The sequence below is a fragment of the Platichthys flesus genome, chromosome 8 (genome assembly GCF_949316205.1).
Source record: "Platichthys flesus chromosome 8, fPlaFle2.1, whole genome shotgun sequence".
NCBI classification, from domain to species: Eukaryota; Metazoa; Chordata; class Actinopteri; order Pleuronectiformes; family Pleuronectidae; genus Platichthys; species Platichthys flesus.
Genome location: NC_084952.1, coordinates 10440399 through 10457009, shown reverse-complemented (window position 1 = coordinate 10457009; position 16611 = coordinate 10440399). Strand labels below are relative to the sequence as shown.

Here is a 16611-nt window from a genome sequence, read left to right as displayed (position 1 = left end):
TGTGAGGGATGCATGTACACGTGTTGGATGTCTGTACAGTCATTTTGGTGGTAAACTACCAAACCAATGTAATCCAGAATTTGAGGTTTTGACACAACTACCGGATCTTGCTTTTCAGTTCACTGTTTGAACATCAAGCAACTATATTTTTCACCTACCTACCTCTTGAATGTTCCTCACACCTAATATATCAAGTCGTTTTCTGTGCTTTTTATAACAGAGTAGGATAAAGTATGGGAGCGAATGCACGGTATGTTTCTTTTAATATTAAAATCATGATTATGCAGTACAAGTTACCTAACAACATGTATACATTTTCCTTCTTTGCACTTCAGAACTGTGCTCGACCGTTCACTGTGTTCCGAACGTGTCGAGGGACACGGATGCGTTTCAAGAAGATGGAGGTCTGTCAGACCTGCAGCCAAATGAACAATGTTTGTCAGACACGTCTGCTAGACCTGGAATATGGTAAATCTTGGGAAGTGACTCATTTAAATCTTTAAATGTAATTAGATCTGCATTCAACTACGGTTTGTTGAAGCATGAATCTATGTGAGCTCAACCCTCCTGTCCTCCTTTCTGTTGTACAGGTTTGCCTATCCAGGTGCGAGACACTGGGCTTTGTGTTGAGGATGAGGTTCCTAAGTCAGATGTGAACAAAGAGTACTACGCTCAGAACATGGAGAAAGAGGTTTAGTTGTTTTCTAATGCTTGCAAACGTTTTACACATCCGTAACTATTGATTAGGGAAAACAGCCCGGTCCAATTTAATTTGATCTTTCCCTTGTGAAAATTAAAGCAATAAGAAAATATTTCCTCCATCACACTTTTCCTTTTGAGTCTCATACAGTAATTTCAGATAGGAGAGGTTTTGTGAATAATTGTAATAGTAAAGTATTTTCACACTGACAAAACACTGAAAGCAAAGGCATTTTTAAACACAAATGGCATAAAAAGGGATTGTCTTTATATGGACATCTTTAACTTGGATATGATTCTGAAATTGAGATTTGTCTTTGATCTTTTTGCATATTCCAACATTTATGTTCCTAGATAGCAAAAACTGATAACACACGGCCGGTGGGCCAGTTGGGCAAGGCTCCTAACTCCAGTGATATGTTGCTGAAACTGGGCCGTATGATGACCAATTTTAAGAAGAACCGGGCGCACATCTGCTCCTCCTGGGTGAAGGGAGAGTGTAAGAGAGGGGAGGGGTGTCCCTACAGGTGAGTGATATTTTCTTGAAAGTGGTTACAGATGCTGTGAGTTAGGGGACAAATTTGAAGCTGTGAGATAAATTGTGAATTCTGGAACCGATTGTTTCTTATGTTGATATTAGTTATTAATTTAAATATTAATTTTTACATTTTTTTGAAAAACTTGCAAATATTATCAAAGGGGTTAATTTGTTCTAATGGCTCAGTTTGGCTGTAACATCCTAATATAAGTTTCAGTTGATGCCCTTTTTTGTATTTTCTCATTAACAATCAAATTTTTTCCACAAAGCCATGAGAAGCCCACGGACCCCGACGATCCTCTGGCTGACCAGAACATAAAAGATTGTTACTACGGTATCAAGGACCCTGTTGCAGACAAGCTGCTGACAAGGGCCTCAACCATGCCACAACTCGTCCCACCAGATGACAAGTCGATCTCCACCCTCTTCATTGGGGGTTTGGGTGATACTTTCACGGTTAGTGACCTCAAGTAAGAATCCACATTTCATAATAGACTCTTACACAGCTTTGTGTTTGTCCACAAAGAGCAAGATTGTCTTATTTTCTAGATATAGTGTAGATGTTACAATTTTAAACCATAATATCCATTGTTAAGGTTCCATTTGACATTTTCCTGTATTATTACAGGAGTTACTTCTACCAGTTTGGTGAGATTCGTACCATTACCATCGTCCAGCGGCAGCAGTGTGCCTTTATCCAGTTTGCCACACGCCAGTCTGCTGAAACGGCTGCAGAGAAGTCCTTCAACAAACTGATCATTAATGGACGAAGGCTCACTGTCAAATGGGGAAGGTAAGAAGTTGATCGAGAAGGTGAATTTAATCCTTGGTGTGTCCATCTCTGACCAGACCTCCTGACTTGGAATCCATTAACAGCAGCTCATGTATTATCTGCACACGATTAGTGGTAGTTCCCAGGATAGCGTGCTTGTGCTCCAGAGGCAGTAAAGGTCCCATTCTGGGGGTAAATATTAATCTTACTATGCAATCAAAACAGCTCCTCTGCCATCTGGTTACATGTTTTAGCTTACATATGGTGCACTAATCAGGGTTTACTTGGGAGGTGAAGTGAAGGTTTAAAGTGATAATTTGCTCATTAGCACCAGGTAGTGTTCAGAGAGTCTGTGTTTTGAAATTACTAATTAATTATCATCTCAGTCATCATAACTAACAACAAACTGAGATCAGGAGTGTTAAGTCTGTTTTATACACATACTGTAAGGTTTTTACCACAGCAAAGACTTAGAGCTGCAGAATAGGAAACTCTGGGCACATTTGTGCTGAGGTATTTAACAGAGTGATGTGTTGAATATTTACAACTTGTATGGTTTGTGTGTTTTTCAGGTCTCATGCAGCAAGAGGAAAGGAGGGTATCAAAGAAGATGTCCGCGAGATGGGCACCAAACTTGATCCTGTACCTGGGCTGCCTGGAGGTGAGTCTGCAACACAGTGACGGCTTACATAAGATGACATAGTATAATGACATAGCCATATACTGTTAGTCTAAATTAAAGTAGTATCTACTTTGTACTTGTCATGATTTGTTTTGATAACAGAATCATTATCCTGATGTACAGTCATAAAATAAATACATACTGCCACTTAAAGTGGAACAAAGTAACGCATTGATATCTATTGAAATATATTTGATAGATTGTTTTTACTAATTCTGAGTTTTTTCTTTTGTGCTTTAGCTCTCCCTCCACCACCACCTTTGGATGAAGAGATTCATGCAAATTACTTCAACCTGGACCCAGGCATTTCTCCTGCTGTCCTGAAAATAGCTCTGCCCCCAACACCAGGAATCAACCCACCTCCCACAGGTGAAATTATTACCTTGAGCTCACAGATGAGGCTGACATCAGGTCCATACCCAAATACATTATCTATTAAACATGAAACAACTATTTATATAATCTCTTATTTTATAATGGTATTTCGTTTTGTAATCATCAGCTGTTATGTTTTTAAACATTTACGTTTATTCACTAGCTAAGAAGATTTTAAGAAATTGGTAAATTATTGAAACACATTGAGAAAAATGTATAAAAATTTTTTTTTTCACCTGCTCATTCAGGTTTTGGGCCTCTAATGTTTCACCCCATGGCTCCACCTATGCCCCCTCCAATGAGCATGAGACCTATCTTTTTTATTCACTACCCCTCCCAGGATCCTCAGCGCATATTTGCCCATGCAGCACATGGCGCACGCCCTGCAGAGTAGCTGGTATTGAAATCATACTGTGATTAGCTTTCATTCTTTTGTGATCTGTGACCTTGATCTCACAAATAAAGCTGATATCACATCCAAAGCCAAATATGATATCTATCAAATATGAAACAAATATTGAGATAATCTCATTATTTTATACTCGCATTTAGTTTTGTAATCTTCCGCTGTTATGTTTTTAGACATTTAAGTTTGTTCACTAGCTGCTGAGAAGAATTTATTAAATGAGCTCAGGGGAAGGGAATGAAGTAATCAGAGGTGTGAGAGGAACTGAACTGACTGAGGAGACAGGATGAAAAACCAGGCATGGCAGACTGCTGTGACAAGAGGAGTCTCTGGCAAGGATAAGTCATTAGATTTTTTTGTAATTTTAAAACAGTTCATGATTTACCTGTTTTGAAAAGATTTCTGATCCCTCTGATAAGGATAATAAACGTATTTATATTGAACCCTTCAAAACACATTTACAATTGAGCTTTAGAAGTTGCAAATTAAAAAGCCAAACAATGTAGGAAAATTAGAGGCAATTTGAAGATCACACTAAAATAAAAGATAAGAGGATAAAAGTAGTCAGTAAGATCCAAGCTAGAAATCACACCTATGTAATGTGTCTGTAAAAAATGAGGATAAGCACTTTGCCATATATAAAACTCGATGTCACTCAAGGGCGTAGCCCTGGACCGCATGTGCCAACTTCAACAGGGCACCCAGGGGATGGGGAGGCTATTACAGTCCTGAATCTAATGAACTATGAAGGACTGATACGAGAAATACTACAAAGTGCTAATCTACGCTTGCACCTCTCCTCCTTTAAAAATTATAAATATCACTGATACGTTCAGATTTTAATAAACTTATATTGTTAACGTGAATGGAACCTATTTCAGCAACTTTATACTATAAGTGGTATCGTTTTTTATATGGCTGTGCATCATGTATGTTCTGATTGTAAAACACACTAATAGGAGCTACACTCACTTCAGAAATAAGGTGGACTATAAATGTGAATTTGAAACAACCGTAAGAAACGACAGAAAAAAAAATGCTTCAGCGCTGCACAGCTAATCTGCAGATTTGCCTGTGGTATATTACAGACAATGTTTCCAGGTATTTATTATTTGTCTCCCTGAGGAGATCATGTTGTTGAGCATCATCTTGAAAGAGGGCGACACCTTAAGGTGACGTGTGGCTCTCTGCCGCAGTGCATTCTGGTCCAGACACTGGCCCGGCTGGCTCGCATTCTGCAAAATGGCGACGTCCCTTGGCTCCAACACCTACAACAGACAGAACTGGGAAGACGCGGTACGTTAAATCGACATCTCAGTGTTCACAACAGGGAGGGAAACTGAAAGGCAACATTTTCCTTGCTAAGTTTTAGAAATTAACATGTTCGTGAAGCCGACCCGCTCACCACAAACACGGCAGCTTTGCCTGGTAGCTTGTTAGCTCCCCGTGAGCTAGTAGCCGAAGCGTGGCTATTGCGCTATTAGCATGTCGGGTGTTAGCTTCGCTGCTGAGAATAATAACATTAAGAATATAAAATACTTTTTGATCGGAAACCAGCTACAACGAGCTACATATTATGTACCATATTACTTGAGACCGGGCTCAGAATTATCTCTCGGTCACTGGGATGTAAACGCGTGTTGTGCTAAAGTTAGCTGCTATAGCTAATGTTACTGAACTAGCCTAGCATTAGCAGGTTAACAACACTAAAACGCATCCTCGTACTCTTACTGGAAGTGTCATTGTAAAACAAACAGAACTGCTTCAAGCTGGACAGAACCGGTTTCACGTGACCACTTGAAAAAGCGTGTTATGAATATATCTTTTTATCTCGTATCACATAACAAGTTTAGCTCAGTAGCCGCTGTGGTGAAGACGACCCGCTTGTTTGACGAGGACAAATCCTAACGTGGCCCTTAGATTAATGGAAATACCACAGTATTGTGGTCTGTTTTATTGGCATCATTCAGTTGTGCACACATGCGTGATGTTATTTGAGTGTTCTTTATAAGAAAGGATAAATCAGCCTTTGTGGTGGGAAACTACCACACCCATGTAATCTAACATATTAGCCAAGTTGAGGTTTTGACGCAACTACCTGATCTTGCTTTTCAGCTCACTATTTGCGCATCAAGCAACTATATTTTTACACAGACCACTTTAATGACCCCCACCCTTCTATATATAGGCCTCAAATCAGTTTTCTCTCCTGTAGCTTGACACAACTTGGACTGTGACCAATGTTGGTTTTTATTAACACATGAGAATATAAACTTTTGCAACCTTAGTCAATGAAGATGACGTTTTTGCCACAAGAGCTGCTTATATTTAGGTGTTTGACTGATGCCGTCAGTGGGTTTGGATTAACGCATGGTCATTTTTCTGCAGTTAGCACCTATAGTGAAACAGCATCCTTCAACAGATGGCAAAGTCAGAGAGAGCAAGTCCATGTCACACATGCACCTTCACTAAGATGCCCTCGGAAGAAATTAAAACCCAGAATACAGGCCATGTTACTGCTACACAAACTTGTTGGGTTTTTAATTGACTTGGAACTTTATTCTATTTTTAACATCTTTTTTTTCTCTGTCCATCAGGATTTTCCAATTCTGTGTCAGACATGTTTGGGAGAAAATCCTTACATCCGTATGGTGAGTGAGCAGAACTTTGTCATTGCAATGAAGAGGAGGTAGATTCTTTGCTGTGTAAAATTAATCCGTGCTTTGTATTACAGACTAAGGAGAAGTATGGGAAAGAATGCAAGGTAGGTTTCGTATTAGTATTTCAAATCATGATTATGCAGTACAAATCACATGTCCGTTACCTTACACTCTTAAATGTAAGAACATTGATACATTTTCATTCTTTGCACTTCAGATCTGTGCTCGACCCTTCACTGTTTTCCGATGGTGTCCGGGGACACGGATGCGTTTCAAGAAGACGGAGGTCTGTCAGACCTGCAGTAAAATGAAGAATGTTTGTCAGACATGTCTGCTAGACCTGGAATATGGTAGGTCTTGTGAAGTGACTCATTTTAATCTGTGAATGTCATATGAACCGCATTCAACTACGGTTTGTTCAAGCAAGAATCTGTGAGAGCTCAACCCTCCTGTCCTCCTTTCTGTTGTAAAGGTTTGCCTATCCAGGTGCGAGACACTGGGCTTTCTGTTAAGGATGAGGTTCCTAAGTCAGATGTGAACAAAGAGTACTACACTCAGAACATGGAGAGAGAGGTACAGTTGTTTTCTAATGCTTGCTCACTTGTGAATAAATGTGACAGTAAAGTTTTCACACTGACAAACACTGAAAGCAAATGCATTTTTAAACACAAATGGCACCAAGAGGATTGTCATTGATCTTATGCATATTTGTGTTCCCAGATAGCAAATACTGATGGCACACGGCCGGTGGGCCAGTTGGGCAAGGCTCCTAGCTCCAGTGATATGTTGCTGAAACTGGCCCGTACGACGCCATATTACAAGAGGAACCGGCCGCACATCTGCTCCTTCTGGGTGAAGGGAGAGTGTAAGAGAGGGGAGGAGTGTCCCTACAGGTGAGTGACACTTGCTTGAGATGCTGTGAATTAGGGATTAGAAATTGATTTGGAGTTCAGAAGGTTGCTTCTTATGTTATTATGTTTGTTTATTAATGTGTGTTTATATATATTTAAAACTTTTCTGAGTTCTTGCTGCTATAGGCAACAGGGTTATTGGTATGGCTCAGTTTCAGACTGTAACCTATAATTCACAGTTGTTACAGTTGTTTATTTTCTCATTATTAATCAAACATTTTTCACAAAGGCATGAGAAGCCCACGGACCCAGACGATCCTCTGGCTGACCAGAACATAAAAGACCGTTACTACGGTATCAATGACCCGGTTGCAAACAAGCTGCTGACCAGGGCCTCAACCATGCCAAGACTGGACCCACCTGATGACAAGTCGATCTCCACCCTCTACATTGGGGGTTTGGGAGATACTGTCACGGATGGAGACCTCAAGTAAGAATCCCCATTTCATAACAGACTCTTACTGTGTTTGTCCACAAAGCGCCAGTTTATCTTATTTTCTAGATATAGTGTAGATGATGCAATCACTGTTGATACAATTTTAAACCATAATATCCATTGTTATGTTTCTATTTGACATTTTCCTGTATTATTACAGGAGCCACTTCTACCAATTTGGTGAGATTCGTACCATTACCATCGTCCAGCGGCAGCAGTGTGCCTTCATCCAGTTTGCCACACGCCAGTCTGCTGAAACGGCTGCAGAGAAGTCCTTCAACAAACTGATCATTAATGGACGAAGGCTCACTGTCAAATGGGGAAGGTAAGAAGTTGATCGAGAAGGTGAATTGAAGCCTTGGTTTGTCCATCTCTGACCAGACCTCCTGACTTGGAATCCATTAACAGCAGCTCATGTATTATCTGGAAAAGGATTACGGGTAAATCCTGGAGAATGGGATTCCCAGGATAGCGTGCTTGTGCTCCAGAGGCAGAAAATATCCTATTTTGGGGGGAAATATTAATCTTACTATGCAACCAAAACAGCTCCTCTGCCATCTGGTTAAATTTATTAGCTTACATATGGTGCACTAATCAGGGCTACTTGGGAGATGAAGCGATGGTTTAAAGTGATCATTTGCTAATTAACACCAGGGAGTTTTCAGAGAGTCTGTGTTTTGAAATTACTACTTAATTATAATCTCAGTCATAACTAACAGCAAACTGTTTTTACATGGCAAAGAATAAGAGCAGCAGAGCAGGAAACTCTGGGCACATTTGTGCTGAGGTATTTAACAGAGTGATGTGTTGAATATTTACAACTCTTATGGTTTGTGTGTTTTTTCAGGTCTCAGGCAGCAAGAGGAAAGGAGGGTATCAAAGAAGGTGTCAGCGAGATGGGCACCAGACTTGATCCTGTACCTGGACTGCCTGGAGGTGAGTCTGCAACACAGTGACGGCTTACATAAGATGACATAGTATAATGACATAGCCATATACTGTTAGTCTAAATTAAAGTAGTATCTACTTTGTACTTCTCATGATTTCTTTTGATAATTGAATCATAATCCTGATGTACAGTCATAAAATAAATACTTACTGCCACTTAGAGTGGAACAAAGTAACGCATTGATTTCTATTGAAATATATTTGATAGATTGTCTTTACTAATTCTGAGTTTTTCTTTTGTGCTCTAGCTCTCCCTCCACCACCACCTTTGGATGAAGAGACTCCTGCAAATTACTTCAACCTCGACCCGGGCACTTCTCCTGCTGTCCTGAACATAGCTCTGCCCCCACCACCAGGAATCAACCCACCTCCCCCAGGTAATATTATTACCTTGAGCTCACAGATGAAGCTGACATCAGGTCCACAGCCAAAAACAATATCTATAAAGTATGAAGCAACTATTTAATAAATGAGTAAATTATTGAAACACATTGGAAAGAAATGACTAATGCTGTATTAACTTTTATTTTTCATCTGCTCATTCAGGTTTTGGGCCTCCAATGTTTCACCCCATGGCTCACATGGCTCCACCTATGCCCCCTCCAATGAACATGAGACCTCCTGGTCATATTCACTACCCCTCCCAGGATCCTCAGCGCATGGGTGCCCATGCTGCACATGGCGCACGCCATGGAGAGTAGCTTGTAGTGCAATCATACTGTGATTAGCTTTCATTCTTTTTCTCCGGTTGACCTGGTCAGGTGCCTTCTACTCAGATGATGTGTCATGGCCTGCAAATAGCAAACTACAGGGAGGAATATACTGTTAAAAAAAAAAACAGTGATTTCTTAGAGGATATCATCTGTTTTATTATGCCACTTGCAGTAAAGTTAATGAACTGAAGGAGCACCATCTGTGTATGGAGCGAAGATAACTCTGTAGCAACTGGAAAGTTAAAAAGCACCAGAGCAGCATCTACGCAGTGGAATTTCACAAAGTAAAAGGCTTCAAACATAAGAGAGCTGACCAATATGATCAGGTATTTTAAAGGACTGGTGTGTTCAGCGCTGTTGTACATATAAAACTGAATACTTTAGGTTAAACATGTATCTGTCTCATTGTTTCAAGCATCACATTTACTTCTGAGGAACAATTTTAAACCTTTAAATTTCCAGTTACATTTACTTTTTTTATTTGACAGAATCTTAATTTTCCACAACATAAGGTATTTGGTATTGTTGGTCTTTCTTTGTATGATGTTTTCACTTATTAAATTGACCCAAATTTTGTCATTAAGATTTTTTAGTGTGTATAATTCATCATTATCATGTATGTGTGTTGGGTTGTGTGGGTGGTGGAGAAAAAAAAAGTAAGAAGAAATGACTCTTTTTGCTGAAGAATCGAAATGGGTCAGACTGAAAAGCCTGTGACAGTATTGTCCTGTACTCTACTGTGGTAATTAGCAGATTCCAGCATCCAGAGATGGTCTGAGCTGGTCAATCCACCCAGCAGCGGCACATTACTTTAGCGGTATAGCAGTCCTCTTGCAGTGCCCACTATTTAACAGGACGATCATTTTCGTAGGAGGAGAGGTGCAAGCATAGATCAGCACGTTTTCGTCTTTCTCTTATCATTCCTTCATAGTTCATTAGATTCAGGGCTGTAATAGCCTCCCCATCCCCTGGGTGCTCTGTTGAAGTTGGGTCGTCGGCACATTCGGTCCAAGGCGACGCCAGGCAGGTTCTGAGATTCAATTGCCTCGAAGTCGATGAGTGGTGTCACCCTCTTGCTGGACATAGCACCCCCGAATGGCACGGCAGATCTGAAGAACAAAGAAAGGTTCTTACAAAGCAGACTCAGTGCATCGTGTTGGGAGTTATCATCTTTTTGTAGGTTTCTTTTGGCAGAGTTTTTGGTGATGTGCCCTAGTTTATTTCCCAATATGTGATGTTAATAAACTTGGTATTAACATGTCATCGAATTTATATCTGGCAAAGTCCTTATCCTCTCAAAGAGACATTTTATAGGTGCGATTTCTAGCTCTGATCTTACTATTATCATTTTAGGTTTTATTTGATCGTATTTTCATCTGATCTTCAAACTGACTTTAATTGTTGCCCTTTCTTTTTCAATTTCTAAAGCTCAATGGTATATCTGTTTTGAAAGGTTCAATCTAAATAGCTTTTTTTATTCTTATAATGATCATAAATCTTATCAAAAGAAGTAAATCTCTGATCATCTGTTTTAAAATCAACTACATCCTCTTAGAAATTAACGAATTTAATGGGAATGAGAATGACATGTTGGTTTCAGAAATTATACCGAAAACAGAAGAGGCATCACTATTTAATACAAATCTGAATTTAATAGTGTCAACCAGCATTAGGGACACATTTGGGAAAAACTAATTAAAGCTTCACAATTTCTTCATAATCCTAAATCCTGAACAGAGTGGTACCGCTCTTCCAGAAAGTGACAGAAGCTTATTGATCGACAGCCTTAAATTACTGAAGTCTGTACTTGTCTTTCGTACATTCTCCATTTCTTCCTCTGCCAAAACCTAACCTTTGTCCTGCCTCGCCGATGAGATGCAATTCCTCGTGTGCCATGAGAAAGGTGATTCCCTTTCCCGCGCAATCAGTCTTGTGGGGACATTAAAAGCTCTTAGCCTCCAGTGGATCATCTTTCAAGAGGCAGGGTTCAAAATAGCCAGCGCATAGCCACAATTCAAGGAGGAGCGAGCCAGAGCCCGGATTCATTTTCAAACTGTGGAAACATGGAGTGGAGCCGAGGGAGAGGGATGATGGTGATGGATGACACGGTGAGGTCATCTGCGGGTCTATTTGAAGACTGGTGCTTCCCACTGAGCGGGATTGAGCAGTTTATGATTTATTTGGGTGAACTGGGCAGTGACTGGTGAAGTGAAGCAGCCGACTCTTACCTGTTGAAGCTTCTGAAGTTTGCGGGCTGGAGCCCTGGTGGGAGCTGGGGCAGCTCGGTATTGAGGGAGCTCAGGAGCTCTTCTTTGGTTCCCAAAGCTTCCCTCCATGGGGAGGAGTAGGACTTGGGGATCACTGTTGTGTTGAACTTCTCACGGGGGATGTCCTTTAGAGGACCAGAATAACCTGGCACGAATAAAAATCTCACATTGAAGGGCAAAAAGGACATACGCCTACTGGTAAAGTGAAAGCCGTAAAATTTCAATCAAGCAAATATAAGGTCTCCTGTGTCGAGAAAAATGGATTATCCCTGCGTTTTCAATTTAATCACAAAACCTATTCGATAATTGACATAAAAGCAAGATCTAACAACAACCGCTAGATCTAATTTACATATAAAATATCCTCCATGTCACTACTGTCAACAAAAATAGGAAGATCAGTAATTAAATCTCAGTGTGAATCCTTGATAATAAAAAGAGCTCAGTTGGACTTCTGTCAGAGCAAATGAACAACAGCACTCAGCAAAGATGCTCACAGATAATAGCTCTGTACAAACTGCCAACACTCCAAGCCCTGGCAACAATAATAAAATTCTATTTATTTGCTCAACACATGTCCATGTAAAAGCTGAAAAGTAGTTAGATGAACTATACGCTGGGGAGGCAATCATCGCTGTGTGTACAAGCATTTACCTGGAGCGAGGACGTCGGGACTGCCCTTCTTCGCCACAGTCTTCTGAAGGTTCATGACCAGGCTGTGCTTACCAGCGATGGAGAAACCCTGGTTTTCTTTGCCTCCTTGAGGCTCTGAGAGGATTTGAGGAGCATCGAGATGGACCTGAGGGGAGAAAAGTTCCATTTCTGTGAATTTATTTACTTCCAAAACACTGTAAGACACTTTTTTTTTATCAAAGAGGGACTCCACTATTTTTAGACTTTAAATGACTTTTACATGTCTTTTCTAAGTGACATGCTGTCACTTAGAAAGGAGCTTTCCAATGTGAGGACAAATCTCAGCTTTAGCTCAAGATCATTATTAATTCTTACTGACAGCCTGTATTAGAACCTGGGGGTGTTTAAATGTGGGAAAGAGGCTGAGATTTAGAAGGCCAGGTATCACACTTTGTATTACTCTGACCCCCTGCATTGGAATTTACCCAATTGGAAATTGTATTACCAACCGAAGTAAGATTCTGACACAGAAAGTCAGAAAAATATTGTCAAACCTGGCTTCAAAATCCAAGATGGCTGCCCTGCATGTCAACAGTCTTTAAAGGTTTTGTGATATTCTGTTTATAAGCACTTTGTCTCAAATGTGTTTCATTAAGTCAGTCGTGCTGTGTTCACTTGTGCACTGCTCCACCCAGTGAAATAAACAAAAGTCATGACTTGTACTGACTGGAACACCGTAAAAGATATTGTAGTGCATTGTGGGAAATTTTCCAAAACAAATATCCTCATATCTCCAACTCTGCTGTTTAAATGTTTTCATATATTTTTTTCAAATGTCCTTTTATGCATTTATGAAAGTGTGAATTGCCAGGGCTCCTTTACATCTCTTTAAATGTCTCTTTAAATGTATTTATTTTGTTTATCTGTTGCTCATTTGTTTATTTGAAGACACTTAATGACTAGCAGATGTAAAAGCTCTGTTTCTGTACTCCCCAGAAATTGGACTGCAGAAACCCTCCTGATTAATAATCATAGAGAAGATACACCCGCCACAGCAAGAAGCTTTTTAAAACAATACTGCATGTCGGAAACACAGGTTCATAAGTTCAAGTAGAGCACACTTATGTTAGTTGATGTCTCTTTGTGTGTTAAGTGCTGTGTGTCGTTTCCTTACAGTATTGGCGTTGTAAGCCATGTTGCCGGGGTTCTCCAGGGTGAACCTCTCCACTCGCTTTTGTCTCTCCTGAAACATGCGGGAGCCGCGATTGGACGGAAGATTCAGCTCCTCCATCATCACGTCCTTGGGAGTACTGATCTTCTTCCCCAGGTTCAGACCCCCTGGTACAACATGACAGACAAACGGAGGCATTTTAATAAGTGATTGCATTTAATGTCCCTGTGAATTTTCAGTATGGCAGCATCAGAGTGGAGAGGCACGCCCCAGGTTTCTGTGCTGCGTGCCGTGGCATCAGATGACTCCAACCTTGAAATACATCATGACGCTTGGTTGTTCGAGCGCAAGAGCAATGGTGGCAGAAGAAGGAAAGTAACACAGACTAATAGGGGCTGCTGGCAAATCCTGATATTTCCTTGGATCTTCCAGTTTCTGTCAACTTTCAACAGCTGAGGGGGGCTGATATTAAAAAGCCAAGCCGTGTCACAGCATCACTAAGATGGTATCCACAGCTTTTGCTGAGGGTCTCCTCTCGTGTTACATCATGTCACAGAGGAGGGTCTGGAATAGCCTCAAGATGACGTCAAGATGTGTAATGTTTGTTGTGGTCGGGGGTTGCACGGGTAACTGGGCATATAAATAGGATCTTTGGATGAAAAACCAATGTAAGAGTGGATGGGCCCTCTTTCTTCATTATAAGAATTAGGACAAGTCTGGACCTACGCCACCCTTTGATCGAGTCACATTTTTCTGAGTGCAAAGGGACGTTTTGTCAAACTCTAGCTGGCAGACAGAGCAGGAAAAACACACAGTGCAACTGGGATGCTCCCTGCGGAAACGTCTGGAGAATTTTAACAGCATACTGTCTCTCCTGGGATTCGGGTGTACCACGCTCCACATGTCCTCGGGCGATTTCTCTTTGATGTTTGGCTCAATTTCATCTGACGGCCCTCGGCTGTGATCGCATACCAAGGCAGTAGTTTTTTTTTAACGTCCACATTCATGTACATGTAAATCAATTCTGTGTCCCAGTGTTGTGACACATTCTGAAACTAAACCAATGCTTCCACGGTGCACTCACCTCCTTTGGCCTCTCTGGACAGAGCTCTAGCTTTCATCATCCTTTGTTTAGTCAGGTCATTTTGCCCGGACTGCATCATCATCATCATCGTTGCTGTTTTTCTGCGTTGGACACAGACAGTACAATCATTTGTACAAGGATTTATTTTAATTGTAGGATTCTATGTATAATATGGTTTATTTGTGTCAGATTAGATTTTAGTGACAAACAGAAGAAACACACACTCCTTTAGGTTTCTGTTTGTTGTTTATCACAAATACTAAATTATATCTTAGTCATAAATATTGATCTTATTAAGGGCACATCAGTTTTATTAGTTAATATCACAGCGTTTTGTTCAAGCAATGGATTGGCTCATAATTTGATTAAATCTCTCAATTTAAAATACTTAATATATTCATAATTTTACTACTATTATATATATATATATATAAGTATTTACAGTTAGAAGCTGCCACTACATTAACACAGAAATGTATGATTATATGAATTTACAGTTCTTTATATGATCCGATTATCTTACATGGTTATGCACACTGTAAACCACAAGTAACTAAACCTAAATTATATATTAAAGTCACAAATTCTAAATGTTACTGAGTCATGCACCATTTTGTTAAGTGAGTGTGACTGTAACAGTGTTTTGTTGAAGCAATGCATTTCCCCGTAATCTGAATAAATCTCTCAAATTAAAATACTCATTATTACTTTACTTGCACCACAGCACAACATGGAAATGTATGATTTACTGGTTCCTTGTTTACAATTCTTTAAAGAACCCAATGGCTTCCAAACCTATGTAACACTTCAGTGGCAAACTTAACGCTCCTCTCAGGGCCCTCCTGCCCCTGCTTGTTATGAAGGCCCACACTCAGCGGCTCCTTACCTGTGTCTCCTGTCCGTCTGGCTGTTAATGGGAGTTCCTCTGGATGGTTGTGTTGTGTGGCCGATCCGGGACTGGAGCTGAGATGCTTTGTCGCTCCACTCTGACTCTCCGCGGCAGAGCGGGGACCGTCCGTATAAAACTCACCCAGGGATGCCTGCGGTGCTTATCTCACTCAGTTTATTTTAGCAGAGGATTCCAAGAGAGAGAAGATGGATGGGGGTGGGGGGTTGTTGGTGGGTGTGGGCGGCTGGTGGTGGTATAAAAGGCCTGGCGAGGGGAAGGGGCCAGGATAAAGGGTTGCATCGTGACCTCGAGCCGCTTTGAAAATAAAAATCCGATCCCCTCTTCGTGTGAGTGTGTGTGTGTGAGTGCATCACAGCAGCTGTTGTCCAGACAGTGACAGCCATATGAGAGGCCAAGCATTCAACCTCCCCACGGCAAACATAGGCATATAAACACATTTTCTATTTTCTCTCTTTCTTTACACCCGTTAAAGCCTCAGTAACCCCGGTGCTATATATTAGCTGCTCATGATAGCTTTCCCACACACAGACAGTTTTACAGGGGAAGCTGTAAAATTGATGAGGTTGCCGCAATCAGAGTTTGTGGTGCTGTTTTCCAGTGTGGGGTCAAAGGTTAAACGCTAAAAGTTTTTGATGGTGAGACTTCTGGCGTCCATTTGGTCTGCACGGCCATGAGTGACGAGCGATCAACATACCTTTCAGTTATTTATGAGTTTAAAAGAACCTAACGACAGTAAAATATTCGTACCTCCGCCAAGAGGTTATGTTTTCACCCGGCTGCTTGTTTGAGTGATTGCAAGTAAGATTAAAAATTAATGGACGGATTACCACAAATCTCTTTGGAGCGATGGCATAAGGAAAAAAACATGTAATTCTTTTAGCAGAGCGGAATCATGTAAGAGTTTATTTGCATACAGGGAAGTGAAGTGAAATCTGAGCTAGGATCCGGTTATACAGGGCTTATAAGTGTGTGCATCTTGATTGAATTTAAGGTAACTATTAGGCCTTGGTGGAAATATGCACTACATAGTTTCCATTTTGTTTTCATTTATTAATGCTCTGAACCTACAGCTGCGATTCTCCATGAAGTGATGCCCTTTAACTGTGGATGTGGTTGCCCTTTTGGAACCCGACTTAGTCTTTCTCGAGCAGATTTTTCCCCCACAAATTGATTCATTGAGCTCAGCAGGAGCCGGGGGGGCGAAAAACATTTTCTTTATCCCTGTCGAGATTGGATATCGATTTTGCACCTGCCCTGCTCCACAATGTCACTATCCCCCCGTGGCAAGCCTCCCAGCCTCTGACACAAAATGTGGAGTCATCCTGAGTCACAGAAAATCATCTGCACACACGCGGTGGAAGCTGAGCAGCCGCTGCACTTTAAGAGTTTCTTCAAGTGTAACAAGA

The 16611-nt window shown here is 40.8% G+C and overlaps 3 protein-coding genes across 3 annotated transcripts; 2 read left to right on the top strand and 1 right to left on the bottom strand.

The window, feature by feature from the left end:
- The first annotated feature begins 305 nt into the window (after positions 1–305).
- On the top strand, positions 306–3460 carry LOC133959161 (pre-mRNA-splicing factor RBM22-like). Its single transcript, XM_062394257.1, has 8 exons — positions 306–468; positions 591–691; positions 1054–1226; positions 1507–1707; positions 1866–2030; positions 2582–2670; positions 2932–3195; positions 3315–3460. The coding sequence occupies exons 1-8, from the start codon at positions 306–308 to the stop codon at positions 3458–3460; spliced, it is 1302 nt and encodes a 433-aa protein (XP_062250241.1).
- Positions 3461–4635: 1175 nt separating this feature from the next.
- Positions 4636–9725, top strand: LOC133958930 (pre-mRNA-splicing factor RBM22). The gene is made up of 11 exons (XM_062393963.1): positions 4636–4768; positions 6070–6123; positions 6207–6236; positions 6350–6482; positions 6605–6705; positions 6853–7025; positions 7273–7473; positions 7640–7804; positions 8327–8415; positions 8676–8804; positions 8974–9725. Exons 1-11 carry the CDS (start codon positions 4715–4717, stop codon positions 9126–9128), a joined length of 1284 nt encoding a protein of 427 aa, XP_062249947.1. The 5' UTR covers positions 4636–4714; the 3' UTR covers positions 9129–9725.
- LOC133958931 (myozenin-2-like) lies at positions 9488–15339 on the bottom strand. The gene is made up of 6 exons (XM_062393965.1): positions 15182–15339; positions 14296–14396; positions 13215–13378; positions 12062–12206; positions 11369–11552; positions 9488–10249 (listed from the first exon to the last, which is right to left on the bottom strand). The coding sequence occupies exons 2-6, from the start codon at positions 14381–14383 to the stop codon at positions 10066–10068; spliced, it is 765 nt and encodes a 254-aa protein (XP_062249949.1). The 5' UTR covers positions 14384–14396; positions 15182–15339; the 3' UTR covers positions 9488–10065.
- Positions 15340–16611: the final 1272 nt, after the last annotated feature.

Coding starts and splice junctions, on each gene's coding strand:
- LOC133958931 (XM_062393965.1), bottom strand. CDS start 14,383: ATGATGATGATGATGCAGTCCGGGCAAAATGACCTGACTAAACAAAGG. Junction 13,379..14,295: donor GTCCAGAGAGGCCAAAGGAG/GTGAGTGCACCG, acceptor ATGTTGTACCAG/GGGGTCTGAACCTGGGGAAG. Junction 12,207..13,214: donor TGGCTTACAACGCCAATACT/GTAAGGAAACGA, acceptor TTCTCCCCTCAG/GTCCATCTCGATGCTCCTCA.
- LOC133959161 (XM_062394257.1), top strand. CDS start 306: ATGTATACATTTTCCTTCTTTGCACTTCAGAACTGTGCTCGACCGTTC. Junction 469..590: donor TCTGCTAGACCTGGAATATG/GTAAATCTTGGG, acceptor TCTGTTGTACAG/GTTTGCCTATCCAGGTGCGA. Junction 2,671..2,931: donor TGTACCTGGGCTGCCTGGAG/GTGAGTCTGCAA, acceptor TTTGTGCTTTAG/CTCTCCCTCCACCACCACCT.
- LOC133958930 (XM_062393963.1), top strand. CDS start 4,715: ATGGCGACGTCCCTTGGCTCCAACACCTACAACAGACAGAACTGGGAA. Junction 6,124..6,206: donor AAAATCCTTACATCCGTATG/GTGAGTGAGCAG, acceptor TTTGTATTACAG/ACTAAGGAGAAGTATGGGAA. Junction 7,805..8,326: donor CTCACTGTCAAATGGGGAAG/GTAAGAAGTTGA, acceptor GTGTTTTTTCAG/GTCTCAGGCAGCAAGAGGAA.